Genomic DNA, 17,098 nt, shown 5'->3' with positions numbered 1-17,098 from the left:
AGCGTAACGGAACACAGCGTAACGGAACACAGCGTAACGGAACAATGAGCGTGACGGTATGCAGCGTAACGGAACAATGAGCGTGACGGTATGCAGCGTAACGGAACAATGTGCGTAACGGGACACTTTTTCGTGCGTTCAGCCGGCATTCATCGATTTATTAGAAGTTGTCACGTCAAAAATAAAAATTGTTTGAACTGCAGAGAACTGAATTGTTTGTATTGATGCATCAGAAATGAAGTGACTGAAAATAAATAAATCAATTTAATTTTCCAATAATGTTGAATCAGAAATAGGTGGAATTTTTGGAAGTAATATGTGGTGGCAACGTGAGGTATTGTTGGTTTGTTAGTTTTGCGAAGAAAAATAAAGGGCGTCAATATAAGTTCTTGCCCCGGGTGGAAACTAGCCTAGTTACGTCCCTGTGTGTGGACGCTACCTGAAGGATATGCCTATAGTCGGTCTCATGCTTCGATTGCAGTGCACTGTTGCCAGATTGATACAACCGAGCGTGTTAAAATTAAATGTCTTGTTTTGTATGCCATCCTTATTTATAATAAGTTTAAATATATACCTATTTTTAGTTTTACTATTTGTTCATTTTTGCAAGATCCCTTGTATGTATTGACAGTAGGTATTATTGCAGATGTAATCATTCTAACAGAAAAATAATAATTTAATGCTAAACAAAAATTATTACTTGAGAGGATAAACTCTTTATAGTTGTCACTCACTGTTAATAACCATTTTTTTCTATAAAATTATGTGCTTTGCTGAAAAAAGCCAAACTTTTAAATACTAAGTGGTAGTAAAAAAAATGTTAACAAAAAAAATTGAAGCGTTTTTAATTTAGTCTCCTTAGAAACCAAAAATCAGTAGATATCATATGATGCTCTTGATGAAATGCAAAAAGAAAATGTTTCCGAAATTATCATTTCAAATTTTACTTTAAAAAATTCAATGTTGCAGATTCGTGTAAAAAAATCTTTCATTTCATTACAAAGTAGTGTTCGAAACTTTTGCGCAGGATGGCTTATTTCTGGCAACAAAGCACACAGGCATTGGAAATAGATATTAGATGTCCATTTAAATGCACCTGCAATCCAATGGTAAGGGATGTGTGTGAGAGGCGATGCGAAACTATCATCTATTAACCTATCAGAGAAGTGTAAATTACATTTAAGAAATAATCTTTTTAGACATGGTTTCCAGTCGCATTCTTTATCATTATAACAATTTCCTAGTCGCCGCTTGAAATTCCGACGATAAACGAGTTTCTTGTCCTCGCGTCGTTAAGTCGTAAGGTCGATTGGGTGCAGGGTACGATATGTAAGGTGGAACTTATTGCTTCGAGTGACGCACACAAATATAGTGCTAGCCAGGTGAGCCACTTGCCAAATGCGAGAATTATCACGTAATTAAAGTCTTAGCAAATAATAATATTAATATATTTTGAAACATTAAAATATTTTGGTACGTTGTATTACTCTTTAATTAATTTTTAAACTATATTAGTTTATTAGTCGGTGCAAAAAATCCATAGTACTTAAATATTGTTTAAAGTTAAAATTATTTCTAATTTGTTGTTTGAGAGTTTATTGCATATATTGAGGATAGGAGGTTTGCTAAAACCCATAAAGAAACTATCACCACGTATATAATGATTCCTATGCCGATAAGGGTCAAAATCACCCTTTACCCTTACAATTCCTGAACTGTTCGTGATATTCCACTATAACTCTGTAAAAGCAATTTTTATTTAACAGGCTTTAGTAAAATTATGAATGAATGAATGAATAAATGAATAATGTGCTTAACGTCTCGTCTACATCTGTTATTAGATAATGAGAATGTGGGGATGAGAATGTTGGGGAAACTCACCGACTCACCCATTGGGGAAAAAAAAAAATAAACTAAAATATTTTATTTGTGCCATGTTAGTCCAATAATGGGATGAATACTTAAGATATAAATAACTGCTGACATTATGTTGATTTCAAAATAGTGGAGTTCAATAACCATGTGTGACTGTGCTGCTCTGAATGCCAACAGGAGTGGCCACATCTGCATGATAACATGGTAAGTGTCAAGTGTGTGAAGCTGTTTTTTTCCTTCAGTTAATTGTCGCGCCATGTTGGTTAGACGTCCCAAATATCGGGTGAAGTGTAGTGTTTGCATTGTGGAAACAGTTTTAAATGATTGTTTTTTAACGACGGAGGTTAAAATTCACACTTACTAACCATCATCAAACGTGGTCAAGAACCGTTTCTACCATGTCATGGGTGGAACGATATGGTTATGGGGATTACGTCAGAGCATGCCGTCTGCTGACGATCCCTGACTGAATGAATACCAAGGAGCGCGAACCTTGTGAAACTTGTCCTCCCGTTTTATGACTGTTTCCAGAGCGGTCTCTGCGCTCGCTCAATTCTATAGTTTTTATTTGCATAAAGTACACTTTACATGGTTATGGTACAATACATATTTACATGCCAGCACTCTAATCTCTTTTGCCAAAAATTACATTTGTTAGATTATGTTTATATAACATGGATAGAAAACAATAAAAACATGATTTATTAGAAGGAAAATTTAAAAAAAAAAAAAAACATGTCTTGTTTTTTTCGCAGTCGAGGCGGTCCACATCGCCAACCAGCTATGCCAGTACGGCTACTTCTTCCCCGTCAGCGACTCCAAGAACCTGGTCGTCAAGGACGATGGCTCCCTCTACCGCTTCCAGGCGAGTCTCGCCGTCCGCCCTGGGGCCAGCTCGTTCCCACCCCGCCGTGCATCCCACCCCTATCCCTCCCCTCTACGCTTCCAGGCGAGTCTCTTCGTCCGCCCTGGGGCCGGCACGTTCCCACCCCGCCGTGCATCCCACCCCTATTCCTCCCCTCTACCGCTTCCAGGCGAGTCTCTTCGTCCGCCCTGGGGCCGGCACGTTCCCACCCCGCCGTGCATCCCACCCCTATCCCTCCCCTCTGCCGCTTCCAGGCGAGTCTCTTCGTCCGCCCTGGGGCCGGCACGTTCCCACCCCGCCGTGCATCCCACCCCTATCCCTCCCCTCTACCGCTTCCAGGCGAGTCTCTTCGTCCGCCCTGGGGCCGGCACGTTCCCACCCCGCCGTGCATCCCACCCCTATCCCTCCCCTCTACCGCTTCCAGGCGAGTCTCTTCGTCCGCCCTGGGGCCGGCACGTTCCCACCCCGCCGTGCATCCCACCCCTATCCCTCCCCTCTACCGCTTCCAGGCGAGTCTCTTCGTCCGCCCTGGGGCCAGCTCGTTCCCACCCCGCCGTGCATCCCACCCCTATCCCTCCCCTCTACCGCTTCCAGGCGAGTCTCTTCGTCCGCCCTGGGGCCGGCACGTTCCCACCCCGCCGTGCATCCCACCCCTATCCCTCCCCTCTACCGCTTCCAGGCGAGTCTCTTCGTCCGCCCTGGGGCCGGCACGTTCCCACCCCGCCGTGCATCCCACCCCGCCGTGCATCCCACCCCTATCCCTCCCCTCTACCGCTTCCAGGCGAGTCTCTTCGTCCGCCCTGGGGCCGGCACGTTCCCACCCCGCCGTGCATCCCACCCCTATCCCTCCCCTCTACCGCTTCCAGGCGAGTCTCTTCGTCCGCCCTGGGGCCAGCTCGTTCCCACCCCGTCGTGCATCCCACCCCTATCCCTCCCCTCTACCGCTTCCAGGCGAGTCTCTTCGTCCGCCCTGGGGCCGGCACGTTCCCACCCCCCTTTCTTCTCTATTGATTCTGTTTGGTTTTTCATTAAAAGATATTAGGATCCTCCATTTTGCAGTTCAATATATTTCGATACCGCTTGCAGTAATTCACATATTTTGCACAAAAAATACTTATTATATGGATATTAAACAGTTACACTCGGATAAATTACCAACAATAACACGTGCACCATAGTGAAAGTAAACATTGGTCACTAACATGTCAAATATATATATAGTTGAATAGTAAAACTTACCCTTGTTTAAGGTTGGAGCCATCACACAGGTAAATGTATGGTCTGCCAATAAAATCTGTTGTGGAGGGTTACAGAACTGTCTGAGAAAACTATCTAAACACAATTAGATATTCACCTTTCTCACAAGAAAAAAAATCGTTCTATGATTAAAGTAGTAATCGAAATGTGTGTGTTACAATACGCTGCAAGCGGTATCGAAGACTTATAATTTTTAAGCTAATTTTTCTGGTATGACATTGCATGGGACTCAACTTTGGCTACTTGTTGAAGCCAACACTTGTTGAACTGGTGTGATTACTATTACAGTTGTAGTTGCCCTCGTTAAAAAATAAGTTATTTCCTCGCTGCGCTTACAGACAAGAGCTTGTTTTAGGTATAAATGTGTTTGCAAACCTGGGGTAGAAGATCTAGGAGATGTTATTTATGCTTTGCCATGTCAAAAATCGGGATAAATTAGAATTATGTGAACAATTTTTGGAAAAATCCTAGATGGTGGGACGTAGTTCTCTGCAGCACCATTTATTTCAGTCTGTTTACAAACCTCTGCCAATCGTTTTGTAACATCATTATTCACTTAACATTGCTTATACATGCTATTCGATTCTATTTTAGGGGTTATACGGCGTGTTTTTAATCGAGACTGGAGGTTGACCTCGAACGATAAACTACATAGTTAAACACTGAGCGCGCTCTGCCCCCTATCTCGAAAATGGTTCAAGATATAAAAAAAAAATATTTAAACAAAAGTTTTAGAGAATTGAATCTTCTACAATATTTATGATAAATACAAATAGCATAAAACTCATAGGAAACAAGATATTTGCAATAAATGTTTTTTTTTTTTTTTTTTTTTTTACCTTTGACCTTAGAATATCTGTAGTCGCGGACACCCTAGACACGTTTTAGTTTTAAAACCCTGATCAATGTCTTTACTTTTAAAATTTAAAAAAAATTAATTTCGACCCTTATTTCGACGCTCTTGAGGAGTAAATGTTACAATCTAAGCGTGAAGGACGCTGATACATGATCAAACATTTTGTGTTTCGAAATGTGACTAGCTGTTAACTTTGCAATTATTGTATTGTGATGAATGACTTAGAGGAACTAGAACATTTGATTATCTGGCACAATAGTGATGTAAATAAACCTATTATCACGATAAATTAAAAAAATACCACTGATTAGTTAACTACTGAATTGCGCAACACATATATGTAAAAATTATTACTACTTAATTTCTTGTAATGATTTTCATTCCATAAAAATATTAATAATTTAGCCTAGATAGACTAAAAATGTTTTGTAATAGCCCAATAGGTACATATTTTACACTTCATGTAAAATATTTGCAAGTAATATAGTTTTTTTTTTTTTTTTCACTATTCTGCAATGAAATATAATCTAACGTTGACAGATTCTTATTGAATAAAAAACATTACCTGGAAAAATGTTGTCGGCTGACAATTATATTTCACAAGAACAGAATGTTTCAGAAACCTAATACTACAATGTTTCCGTAAATTAAGGCTCAACCTTCAACAGTTTTAACAACGTTTAGGTTGTGATCGTGTCGGAAGTTAGTTTAAGGCCTCGTTTATAAAGTATGCAAGAACACAAGACGCAAAATGTTCAGAAACCACATAATACATAATGTTTTATAATCATCGCAAGGCTTAGTAACGCAACGCTAGTATTGTTAAACTTACAACTTTATTGCGTTGTGACATGAGCTTACGACGGCCATATTCGAAGATAAGTGTTCCGAACACTTTTTTTAAGGCGCAGAAGTTAGGCGCATGAAAGCCCACGATGTTATTTTATGTTTATACTTGTTTGACTTTCACGCAGTGCAAGATAATAACACTTTAGAAATCGAATTATTGACAAAAAAATTTAATTTTCATAATTAATATGAACTATCAAAATATGAACGGGGTAGAAACTTGTTTTCTACTGTTTTTACGATTTTAAGTTATGTTATAGGTAGAGACCGGAAAAATTCGCGGATTCATTTCACGACAGCCTAAAATTCATACAGTTATACCTCAGTGCTGCCTCTGCTATTGGCTCGCAACTCACCTGAATGACTCTGGGCAAGTGAGAAACACTCAACCGTAGCTGAATCGCATCACAGGCCGCTACGTTGGGACACCATCACAAGACAGCAGTCAATGAGAGGGTGACATTTGACCGAGTGTACGTAGTACTATAAAGTTCATCCTAGAGGTCATTGAACCCGCGAATTTTTCCAGTCCCTAGTTATAGGGATTGTGACTTGTTGCTTCTTGCGTGTTTACTTACGTCGGTTGCGTGTGTCGTAGTTGCATTCCTTGCGTACTTCATAAGCCCGGCCCGAGTGGAGCGGAAAGCAACGCGTACGGGGTCCTGCTAACCTCCGTCATGACGCAGTTACTCTGGACTCCTGTTGTGTCGAGCCTGAGCGACTGCGTGACTGCGTGACTCTTGTGTGTCGCAGACGCCCTACTATTGGCCCTGGCAGAACCGCCACCCCGACAACGTGGACTACGCCATCTACCTGTCCAAGAGGACGCTACGCAACAAGCAGCGCCACGGCCTGGAGGACTACGAACTGGTGGGTGTCGCCGTCTCGCCCCCGCGGCTGTGTCGCTGTCGCGAGTCGCGAGTCGCGAGTCGCAGCGACTTTTCCAGCAATGCTGTCTGTCAGTTTTAGTTTCACATGGACACAATACATTTCCTCGAGAATACAAATTGCTGCCATTAATTCTTGTTACCTAAACTTGCATTATGTTTGTGTAATACAAGTGCTAACTTTTTCAGAATTGATGTCTGTCAGTTTTAGTTTTTCTCAGACACAATACATTTCCCCGAGAATACAAATTGCAGCCATTAATCCTTGTTACCTAAACTTGCATCATGTTTCTGTACCACAAATTTAACTTTTTCAGGAATGATGTCTGTCAGTTTTAGTTTCACATAGACACAATACATTTCCTCGAGCATACAAATTGCAGCCATTAATTCTTGTTACCTAAACTTGCATCATGTTTCTGTACCACATGTGCCAACGTGATGAATACGAGTTTTAATGACCTGGAACACTTTCGAAAAGCGAAGACTTAGGCCTACTTCTCGTTTGATTTATTATCAGGGATCAATGGCGTACGCAAAAAAAAAAAAGAGGGAGGGGGTGATGGAGGTGGGATTTATCACCCCCCCCCCCCCTTTTTCCGATATCCTGAAAGGAAAGCAAACAACGAGCTAAGTGGTTCTATCCCCCCCCCCACCCCACTTTTTCGTCGAAATGAATTTATATGTAAGCTCATTGCGGGAATGTTCAAAAGCGTGATTTAAAATCGGGTCAGACTTAAGTATTATTTTCTGAGCACCCTTGGCCCTTCCTGAGAGAGGCTCTGAGTGCTGCGGGCTTGTCCCAGGGCAGCCTCTGGGGGGGGGGATGGAGGGGGGCAGGGTGTCCACAAGGAAAAAATATTTCGTACCAATTTAGGCGGGAAAAAAATTACTAGATTTGAAAAAAAAAGTAGGCTAAATTATAATTTGATATGGTTTTAACAACTTTAGGAAGTTATCGTGACATTGCATTGCTCTAACTTAAATATCACACCACACACACATACATTCCATAGTTTTTTTTTAAAATAATTACCTTTAATAATAAAACATATTGGAGTTACTGTAACATTATTATTATATTAAAGAAAAAAGTACTAGATCTGAGCGTAAATGTACTAGACCACTAAATTACTAGATCTAGTAGGAAAGTACTAACTGTGAACACCCTGGTGGGGGGGGGGGGGATGGCACCTTCTGCAGCACACACGTCCAGTCAGCTTCTCTGAGTTCCCTTGAACAACCTGCGGCTTTGTTTCGATGGAAAGAAGGGAAATATGATAACGTGTGTGTGTTGAACATACAACTTTGAGGGGAAAAAAAGGGGAGGGGGGGTTGTCTGTAAAGTCGTTTTACGGACGATAATTTTACGTGATAACGTCATAAGAAAACATTGATGAAAAATTTAATCATTTTTAATTTTCAAATATTATTTACAGGTTTTTTTGCAGATTTAATTTAAATAATTTGTTTAAATATGATCACGAACAATTAGTTATAGAAATAAACTGAAATCAAACCAATGTCAATAAATTGTTAATTTGAAATGACGAAATTGGACAAATAAATCAACTTTTTTTTTTAAATGGCTGCTTTAAAAAAGCCCGCATTAACCTGTTTGATAGTATAGAAGATTTTTTTCGCACGGTGGTTGACCGGTTCTTGCACGCTCGGCTCAGGCGGAAAGTAACAGTGAGTCGTGCTTTTTCGTGCGTGCAGCCGGCGTTCATCGATTTATAAGACGTTATCACGTCAAAAATATAAACCCAGGATTTCCCTGTACGGTTCGTTTTGGAGGAAGGTGCAGAATTGAAACATGTTTTCAGTATTTTGATTGTTGTTGTTGTTGTTGTTGTTGTTGTTTGCGCAGGAGTCGCTGAACAGCCTGAGGAAGAACCTCCAGAACAAGTGGGACTTCATCACCATGCAGGCTGAGGAGCAGGTGAGACTCTGTCACGTGGTCGCGCTGCACGCAGGCACTTGGCCAGTTGGAGCATAGGGTCCGGTTCCTGAAGAGGGGGGTGAAGATAAAAAAAATTGGTTGTCTGTGAAGTCGGTTTACGGACGATAGTTTAACGTGACGTCATAAAACATTGCTGAAATGATTGCATACCTTTATGGATATAATTGAATAATTTTTATCATTTGTATGGATACAAAGAAGGAGTGAAATGATATCTACAATTTAATTGATAAGTTTATTTTTATTTGCACTCATTAATTCAAATATGTTTATTACTTTAACGAAGAGATTATTTTAACTATACCTTTTATACATGTTTGCTATTTAACTTCTTCCAATCTGTGTTATTCTGTTAAGGATAGGACGATGATAGGAAAAGTAGGAAATAAAACGAATGGGAGTGTTTCAAGTTTAATGTGCCTCGAAAAAGTCAAATCGATGGTTGTTCCAATCGAGTGGAAGAGAGATAGATGCGGCGCAAGCGTACAATGAGCGTAACGGGACACAGCGAAACGCAATTTGCGTTACGGGACACTTTTTCATGCGTGCAGTCGGCGTTCATCTATTTATTAGACGTTGTCACGTAAAAAATTACGCGTTTTAACCATTTCCACCGCTACAAAAAATACAGTTTCAAAGCGAAATACGGAAACGGAATCTACCCACCCACCCTCACCGTATTCTTGAATGTTTTTCGTAAACAGAAGCCAACTGGGATATGTTGAACAGTTTTCAAATCGCGTGGTTTTATTTCTGAAGCTCTGCACACCGCGTGTGTGTCCGGGTGGGCGAGGCCCCTTAACGTCGCTATTGTTCGACAACGGGGACGATGAATGCGCTATCCACTGTCTCCGCCAGGGACGACTTCCTCCGAGGCAGAACGAGCCGCGTGCCTAGCATTGGCGTAGCTGTGTTCATAAAGTTGGGGGGGGGGGACAAATAATGATTTTGATGTCATGTAAACCGATTCCCCTCTTACTAAGACGGGGGGTCCGGGGGTCCTCCACCGGAAAATTTTGATTTTAAAAGTGCAAAACAGCGCTTTTTAAGCAGTTTTTGTATCTAACCATTGGATACATTGATCTTAAAATTATTATTGTTTCCTTAAGTTAAATTTGAGAGTGTAGAAATTACAAATAAAGTTGGGCAGAATAATATTATAAAATAAATATATCACGGTCTAGAAAGTTGAGGGGGGGGGGGGACAGTCGCCTCCACCCAAAAAGTTCAGGGGGACACGTCCCCCCTGTCCCCCCCGGTTCCTACGCCCCTGGTGCCTAGTGTTCCGGTAACAACATGGACGTAAGGGGGACATTTCTTGACGTGACGTCAGGTGCGGCTGGTGAAGGAGCGCAAGAAGGGCGACAAGATCGTGAGCGACAGCCAGGAGCGCGCCTACTGGCGGGTGTACCGGCCTCCCCCGGGGCTGCTCAACTGCCTGGAGCCGGCCCCCGTGCCCAGCCGGGCCCGCGCCGCGCGCTGCCGCAAGAGGTCCGCCGAGGACCTGAAGCGCGAGGTACCTCACACTCTTCCACCCAGCCCCTTCCCGCTCACACACTTCCACCCAGCCCCTTCCCGCTCACACACTTCCACCCAGCCCCTTCCTTCTACTCTTTAGGGAATCCTTCATTCCACAGGCGAGAGAGCCACACCCCAAGTTACCCCAAGTTCACGCTCGCTTTATCTCATTGTATAAACCGGTGTGGCATTACATTTTGCGGTCGATTAGGAGAGGTTAGCTACATTATAAATACTTTAAAACATCGTGGATGGTTGGTTATATAAGGTAAGTATAGCTACGTTAAAAAATACTGTAAAATCAATTTATGGTTGCTTAGCAAATAACTTTTTTAATATGTGGCTATCCAGGGCTAGGAAACCGTTTACATGATTTCACAGCATCTTTGATGTAGCTATCCCAACCAAATCAATCGTCCACATTGTTTGGAGTATTTATAATGTAGCTAACCTAACCTATTACAATGAACAAAAAAATAACCCGAAGATGCACGATCGGGAGTTTGGCTCCCTCGTCTGTGAAAAGAAGGCTTCCCTACTCTCTACACAAGTGCCACAAATATTCCTTTCGTAACCTAACTAGAACTAAGTGCAATTGGAAGTGTCCGGGTTAGAGGAGGAACATAGTTACGCCTGGTCATGCAGGGAAAGGATCGCTTGCATCATGTACTAGGAGGGGATTGTACAGCCATGGCAGTGATTGATTACATGACCAACTCCCCTCACTCTTAACTCTAGACTATAACAACTAGATAAGTTGAATCCAGTAAATAAAAATTAATTAGACAAAGGGAAAACCCTGGGCACTGTCATTAGGGTTCAAATTTGCATGCATTAAGTGCAGGAGCATACAGGATACAAGAGGATGGTCTGGGTGAAGGGTTGGACAGAGTAGCGAAGAATGTACCACGCGGTGGGAAGGGGGGGGGGGGGTTGGGAACTTGGACTCGTGGTCCGCTTCATGTTTTGTCCATGCCTGGATTTCACGACCAGGGACGCAAGCGCCCCTGGTGGGAGTGGCCACTCTGATCATTCACTCCGCCACCAGTCAGCAACAACGCAACGAAAGAAATTTTATTCCCAAGTCATATGATAATATTATAAATGCGAAAGTGTGTTCATATGTTCGTCTTTCACACAGCAACAGAGCAACGGATCGACACGATATTTACATTTAGATAGTTTATGGGCCGGAGAATAACATGTATTACTTCTATTTATTAAATTCTATTCCTAAGTGAGGAAAAAAGGAGTCAGTTCAGTTTTATAATAGGATGTCATAGGAAGTAGGTCATAGAAACAGTCAGGTTGTATCATTTCTCTATGACCACCACACGGTCATATAGTAAGGTCTTCTCCTTGGCGAATACCATCCGCTTAGTGAAGCTCATGGCTGCTAGCGAATTAAAGGCGCAAATAATGGTTTAGTTAAGAATTTCATCAATAGATAGCCTTGAATATGTAACGCACTATAATTTGGTGAGTCCGTCACGTCTTGCCAAGGGGTTACCTGCCTTCCCACAAAATGAATCTGAAGATCGGCGTCCCGGTTCTGCTGATGCGTAGCCTTGACGCACCGTGATTGTGCAATCAATGGAACTTTAAAATCAAAATATCCCATTTTTCACGTGTATGTCCTACAGACTTGAAACTTGGTAGTGATGTTCCTTATATCAATATTATTTGGGGTCTATTCCTACAAATTCAACACGATACCTCCGTTGCATTTGTTGTTTTTTGTACCTCAGCCAGTAAGAAATAAACAAATACCTAACTATAGATTTAAACATCTCACTGAAAAGTTCCCAGCCACCTTTTAAGCATAAAGTTTTTTGGTTTTGAAGCTCACGTGAGTCGTGAATTCGTAAAGCATTTTAAATGTAACTAAAGGTTTAGCTTAATGTACAAGCCACCTCTGAATCAGCCTGCCAGCATGAAGTTAGAAGTTTTTTATAGTGGTTTGTCCTAAAATGTATCATATTAAAAAAAGATTACGAGTGTAGTAAGCTCAAAAAAATTTCATAAAAAAAATGTTTAAAAAAAAGTGGTGTGATAATCATATTTTGGGGTTCCTTAGTTGGGTTCAAAACTGAAGACTAGGAAAGTAGCAGATGCAGATGCAGTTGCAGATGACTGCGAGTGTGCTCGGCATGTTGCGGCAGGTGGACTTCTTGCGCAGCTGCCTGGTGCGGACCAGGGTGAAGGTGTCGCAGGCGCTCGACAACCTGGTGCAGCACTGCGAGACGTACGCAGAGTACGACCCCTTCCTCACGCCGGTGCACCCCACCAACCCGTGGTTCGGCGAGGACCCCATATACTGGCAGATCAACAGCCCCCTGTGAGACCATCACACCCGCGCGTCGGTTTCAGGCTTTGCTCCCGGCTCAGTTCAACCGAGATCTCTCGCGAAATATGAGGATCTTTATGGGTGGTGCCGTTAGCTGGTTTGTTTTCTCGAGGTACTCCTGTTTCAGTGGCGGATCCAAGGAGGGGCATCAGGGGCAAGTGCCCCCCCTCCCCCCCCCCCCCCCCGAAAAACCAGTTGTCTGCTACATTAATATTGCCGACAAAAATTATTGTTTTTGAAACCAATAAAATATTTTAATATAATAAATGAATTTCTTGTAGAATCATAAAATCTGGTGGTTGGATGTTATGTGTAGTGTGAGAAGATTAAATACCAATTTAGTAATTTTAAGACATTTTTTTTCTGGCTATTCTGAAATCCTAGAGTGCCCCCTCCGAGGTGAACCTCTGGATCCGCCACTGTCCTGTTGCTCCACCGACACATTCTGTTCCAGCTCCTTTCCCCCCCACGAGACTCTCCGTCTGGTGGAGTCGCTGACTCCTGCAGTAACAGCCTAGTTCCCTCTACTTTGATCCTGCTTTAAGTGGGAAAAGAACACTCTTTTTTTTTTCACTAGATAACTTACGCTGGGCTTTTTCGGAGGTCGCCCTAAGTCTCAAGTGTATAAAGGTGCCAACCCACATGGCAAGGCCAATGACAACTACCAGTGCTTCATTTGATGTTTATCATTAGAGACCGGAAAAATTCACGGATTCATTTCGCGATATACTAGAATCCAAACAACTGTACATTTATATTGCTTCTGTGATTGGCTTACAGTTTCTCTGAAGGACTTTTAGCTAATGGGAAACCTTCAACCAAAAAAGTATCGAATCGCAAGCGTCCCAGTTGACAAGTGTCACGAGTCAATAGCCAATGAGCAAGTGGCATTTGCCTGAGTATGTAGAGGGTTGTGGAGTCTATCCTAGAGATCATCGAAAGCGCGAATTTTTCCAGTCTCTATTTATCATGTATATATCCAGCCATCTTTCTTGTCCATGCCATATCTGTGCGCCAACCTTCACTCACCAAATATATGTTACAACCAACCAACTAGAATAACTTTAAGAGTGTGTGCCCATGTGGCTCAAATGTACTCTTACATTTTATTCTTTGTAAATAATGCATGTAAATAACACCACAAGAGCAAACATTAAACAATGGTCAACACGACTATTGTGCTGATAAAGATAAAAACAAATGGCAATAACGAGTATTACGATAAAGATACCTTAGTGCAATACTCATTAGCTTAATTATATTAAACAAGAAAAGGGAAACAGCTATTTAACATGGAACCATAACTAGCATGTACCTATGGATAATATCTTTAGCAATATTTTGTTAAAATAAATTGCACAAACGAATATCAAATATCCTATAAAACATAAATAATGAAGATTCATGCAAAAACCATTATGAATAATATTATGTAAATTTCCATTTGCAGCGATAACAATAATTTACATAAAGTGCATAGTGACGCCCAAAGAATATCTTATACAGGAATCAACTCTAGTACAACAATTATTGAAATAGCACATTAATTTACAATTTACACAACTAGGTAAATGATTCTGCAAAACTAGCCCAATAAGAGACAGTCACATAAATTTAAATATGAAATATATATAAATATGATATATTGAGTGTACATGTCTCAAGACTACATATTAAATATGAAATAATTATCATGTATGGCATTCAAGCCTTGAGTACCAAAGGATGGAGCTAATCCATGCGAAAGTAACAACTGGTTTAATTTACAGTGTGCCAGGTACTTACAAATGTGAGTCCAAACAATTGTAATACAGAAGTAAAGAGACAGATGACGAGAATTTGGTTTATTTGTTTGAACGTAATGCATGGTGAACCTTTCTCTGTATGTTATTCCAGAGTTGAAGTGCCGACTGAGAAACGCGTAAGGAGGTGGGCCTTGTCTATGGAGGAGCTGGTATCCGACCCCACAGGTGAGCTTTCCAGTTCATGGGACAGTGGGAAATGTCCATAAGGCCCACACCTGTCTTTTTTTTTTCCTTCTTTTGGCATGGGAGCTGACTGCCCTAGTAGGAATAGACATCTTCAGCCAGCCCACATAATGAATAAGCTGATCAGGGACTTGCTTATAACAGACTGCATATGTGTATATAATGTGGCAGCTCTAAGTGAACTCCCATGGCCACATGTATTGTCCACTGGAGAGATTGCAGAAAGGCCTCGATGGAGATTAGGGCGTGGAGTGTCTTAGTGGGGTTGACATGTTGCAGGACGTAGCTATGGCGGGGGGGGGGGGGGGCCGTGGGGTCTGGACCCCTCCCCTTCCAGGATTTAAAGAAAAGCGAATATAGCAACTTAGCTACATAAGATTACAAAGATATTGTTTCGGAAGGATTTTTTTTTAATCCTTAGAGTGCTACAATAATGTTTATCCTCCATCTCAGCCCAACATGCCTCACACACACAAAATCGTCAAGGGTTGCTTTTCCTAGTAGTCTATATTTAATTCCGGTTTGTATACGTGATATACAAGCATTTCTTTCATACAAACTTGACATGAGTGTCTCTTGTCTTTTTATAATATGTATGTATGACATTTTAAATGAATTTTTCAAATCATTAACCTGTGAACAAGTATTAAAACAATCAATAGAAACCAAAATATAAAAGGTTCAGTTTTCTTTTCTCAAGCCACCAACATCATTGCTTGAATTTCTGTGTGTAAACGCTGGAGTTCTGAAAGTCCACTATTCCCCAGGATTTCAGTGTTACAGTCAATTTTCTTTAAAAAAAATCAATTATGAAGAAAACTTACTCATACAAATTGATATGGTTGCCAAAACAGGCCTCTTCCTTCGAGAAGCCTAAGATGTGCATCAAGTTCTGTCCCTGCCCGAACACGCCCGAATATTCACCTTCGGCCAACCTCGGGATTTGTTCTATTTTTGCACAGGAAAAATGAATTCAAATATTAAATGTGGTTGGTTAGGTTAGCTACATTAAAACACTTTAAAACACTATGGACGGTTAGTTAGGTTAGTATAGCTACATTAAAATAAACAGAGAAATATAAATATATATATATATTAATAAACCCGAGATTGGCCGAAGGTGAATATTCGGGCGTGTTCGGGCAGGGACAGAACTTGATGTACATCTTAGGCTTCCCTCTTTCTTCACAAAGTCCAACCACGGCCCTGCATGTTGGTTGGTTGGAAGACGCCTCTGTGACCACGGTTGTGACGTGCTTGCAGGCTTGCAGGAGTTCACGACGTACCTGCGCAAGGAGTACAGCCACGAGAACATCCGCTTCTGGCTCGCCGTCACAGACCTCCGGCGCAGCGCGCAGTCCCAGATACAGCGCAAAGTCAAGGAGATCTTTGAGTGAGCAAACCCAGCGGTCGCGCTTCTCAGCCAGTTTGAGATCGTGCTTGAAAGACAAGTGTCAAAGCCTTTGGCGTGGATCACGATTTATTGAGCACTGATTCAGTACCTCAGTGGTGTGGATCCCTATTTCAATATTGACGGATAGTCTCATTTCTTCGAAAATATAATGTGCATATCAGTGTAACTTTAATCTTACCTTTAATGTTTGGTCAAACAGTACTGTGTGTACCGTACTTCAAAAAGAAAATATTTATTTGTTGTGTCACTGGTTAATGGTTTATTTAGCTTTTATACAGAAGGATTTTTAGCAAAAAAATAAAAATTGAAAGCAAATTAATTTTCTTATGTTTACAGTATTTTCATTTAAACAAAATCTTAGTTACAGTTCCATTTGCAATGGTAGCATTCGTTGAATATAGTACAACTCTTTGGCTATTCAGGTTTGTGGAATTCAGCCGGCTATCAGTAACCAATGCATACCACATATCCCTTGGTCTTAAGGACTTCTCAGCTACCGTTTCCATAAAAAAATGCTCAAAGAAGAGATTAGAGCATTCTAGTCGAGTTATCGGCGGGTCGTCTCCTTTGTGTGTAGTCAAGGGAAGCATTAAGTTTGTGTAGATTGTTTTTAAACCACAATAATATTTTAACTTTGGCCTTTCCCTGCACGTAACCCTATACAGCACACTGAGTTTCATATGCATTTCAGAAATGCAACAGTAATGTCCCTGTAGCGTTACAATTGTGTGTCCTGACGGTGTGCTCCATGGGACCGTGCAAAACTCCTTCCTCCTTTGCTGATTGCCCGGCCGAGCGATCCGCGGCAGTCAGCGTCAGTGCGAGGTGTGTCTGCCCCACAGAACAAGGAGGGAGATATAGAAGTGCGACTCTTACAGTGGAAACTGAAACCATGTTTCACGCGACATGTGTCGCTATCTGTTGGGCGGGCCCATAACTACCAGCAAATAAAAATTCGGAATAGATGTTCTCATACAAAGTTTTTTTTTTTTTTTTTTTTTTTGGTTATATTAAGTTATTTCCTTGACGGCGCAAAACTATTTTAATCAATGCGAAAATACTTAATGCTGTTTTGTAATAAACCGTCATGTAATAAATAAAGGAGTAGGAGGTGCAAAAAACTCATTGTACTACACACTGCAAAATTAGTGGCTAACTATAATAGAGTGAATTTTCACTGGTTTGTTTGCCTGACAATAGCTTATACATTACTTCTCCTGATAAATTTGATGTAGTTACGTCAGCAGTATATTATGGAAACTGCTATCTAGCGGAGAGG

General features: G+C 41.3%; 1 protein-coding gene across 3 annotated transcripts in view; it reads left to right on the top strand.

The window, feature by feature from the left end:
* The window catches only part of LOC134530127 (regulator of G-protein signaling 7), a 274,032-nt gene that overhangs the window by 226,790 nt on the left and 30,144 nt on the right, over positions 1-17,098 (top strand). For all 3 annotated transcript variants that reach the window (XM_063364739.1, XM_063364740.1, XM_063364741.1), the window contains 7 exons: positions 2,631-2,740; positions 6,456-6,572; positions 8,460-8,531; positions 9,886-10,068; positions 12,233-12,408; positions 14,314-14,387; positions 15,669-15,798. In XM_063364739.1, the coding sequence (XP_063220809.1) occupies positions 2,631-2,740; positions 6,456-6,572; positions 8,460-8,531; positions 9,886-10,068; positions 12,233-12,408; positions 14,314-14,387; positions 15,669-15,798 (862 nt within the window). The remainder of the gene's footprint in view (positions 1-2,630; positions 2,741-6,455; positions 6,573-8,459; positions 8,532-9,885; positions 10,069-12,232; positions 12,409-14,313; positions 14,388-15,668; positions 15,799-17,098) is intronic.

The sequence above is a fragment of the Bacillus rossius genome, chromosome 3 (assembly GCF_032445375.1).
Source record: "Bacillus rossius redtenbacheri isolate Brsri chromosome 3, Brsri_v3, whole genome shotgun sequence".
Taxonomy (NCBI): Eukaryota; Metazoa; Arthropoda; class Insecta; order Phasmatodea; family Bacillidae; genus Bacillus; species Bacillus rossius.
The sequence above is the reverse complement of the archived record's forward strand: the minus strand, read 5'-3'. Positions and strand labels throughout refer to the sequence as shown.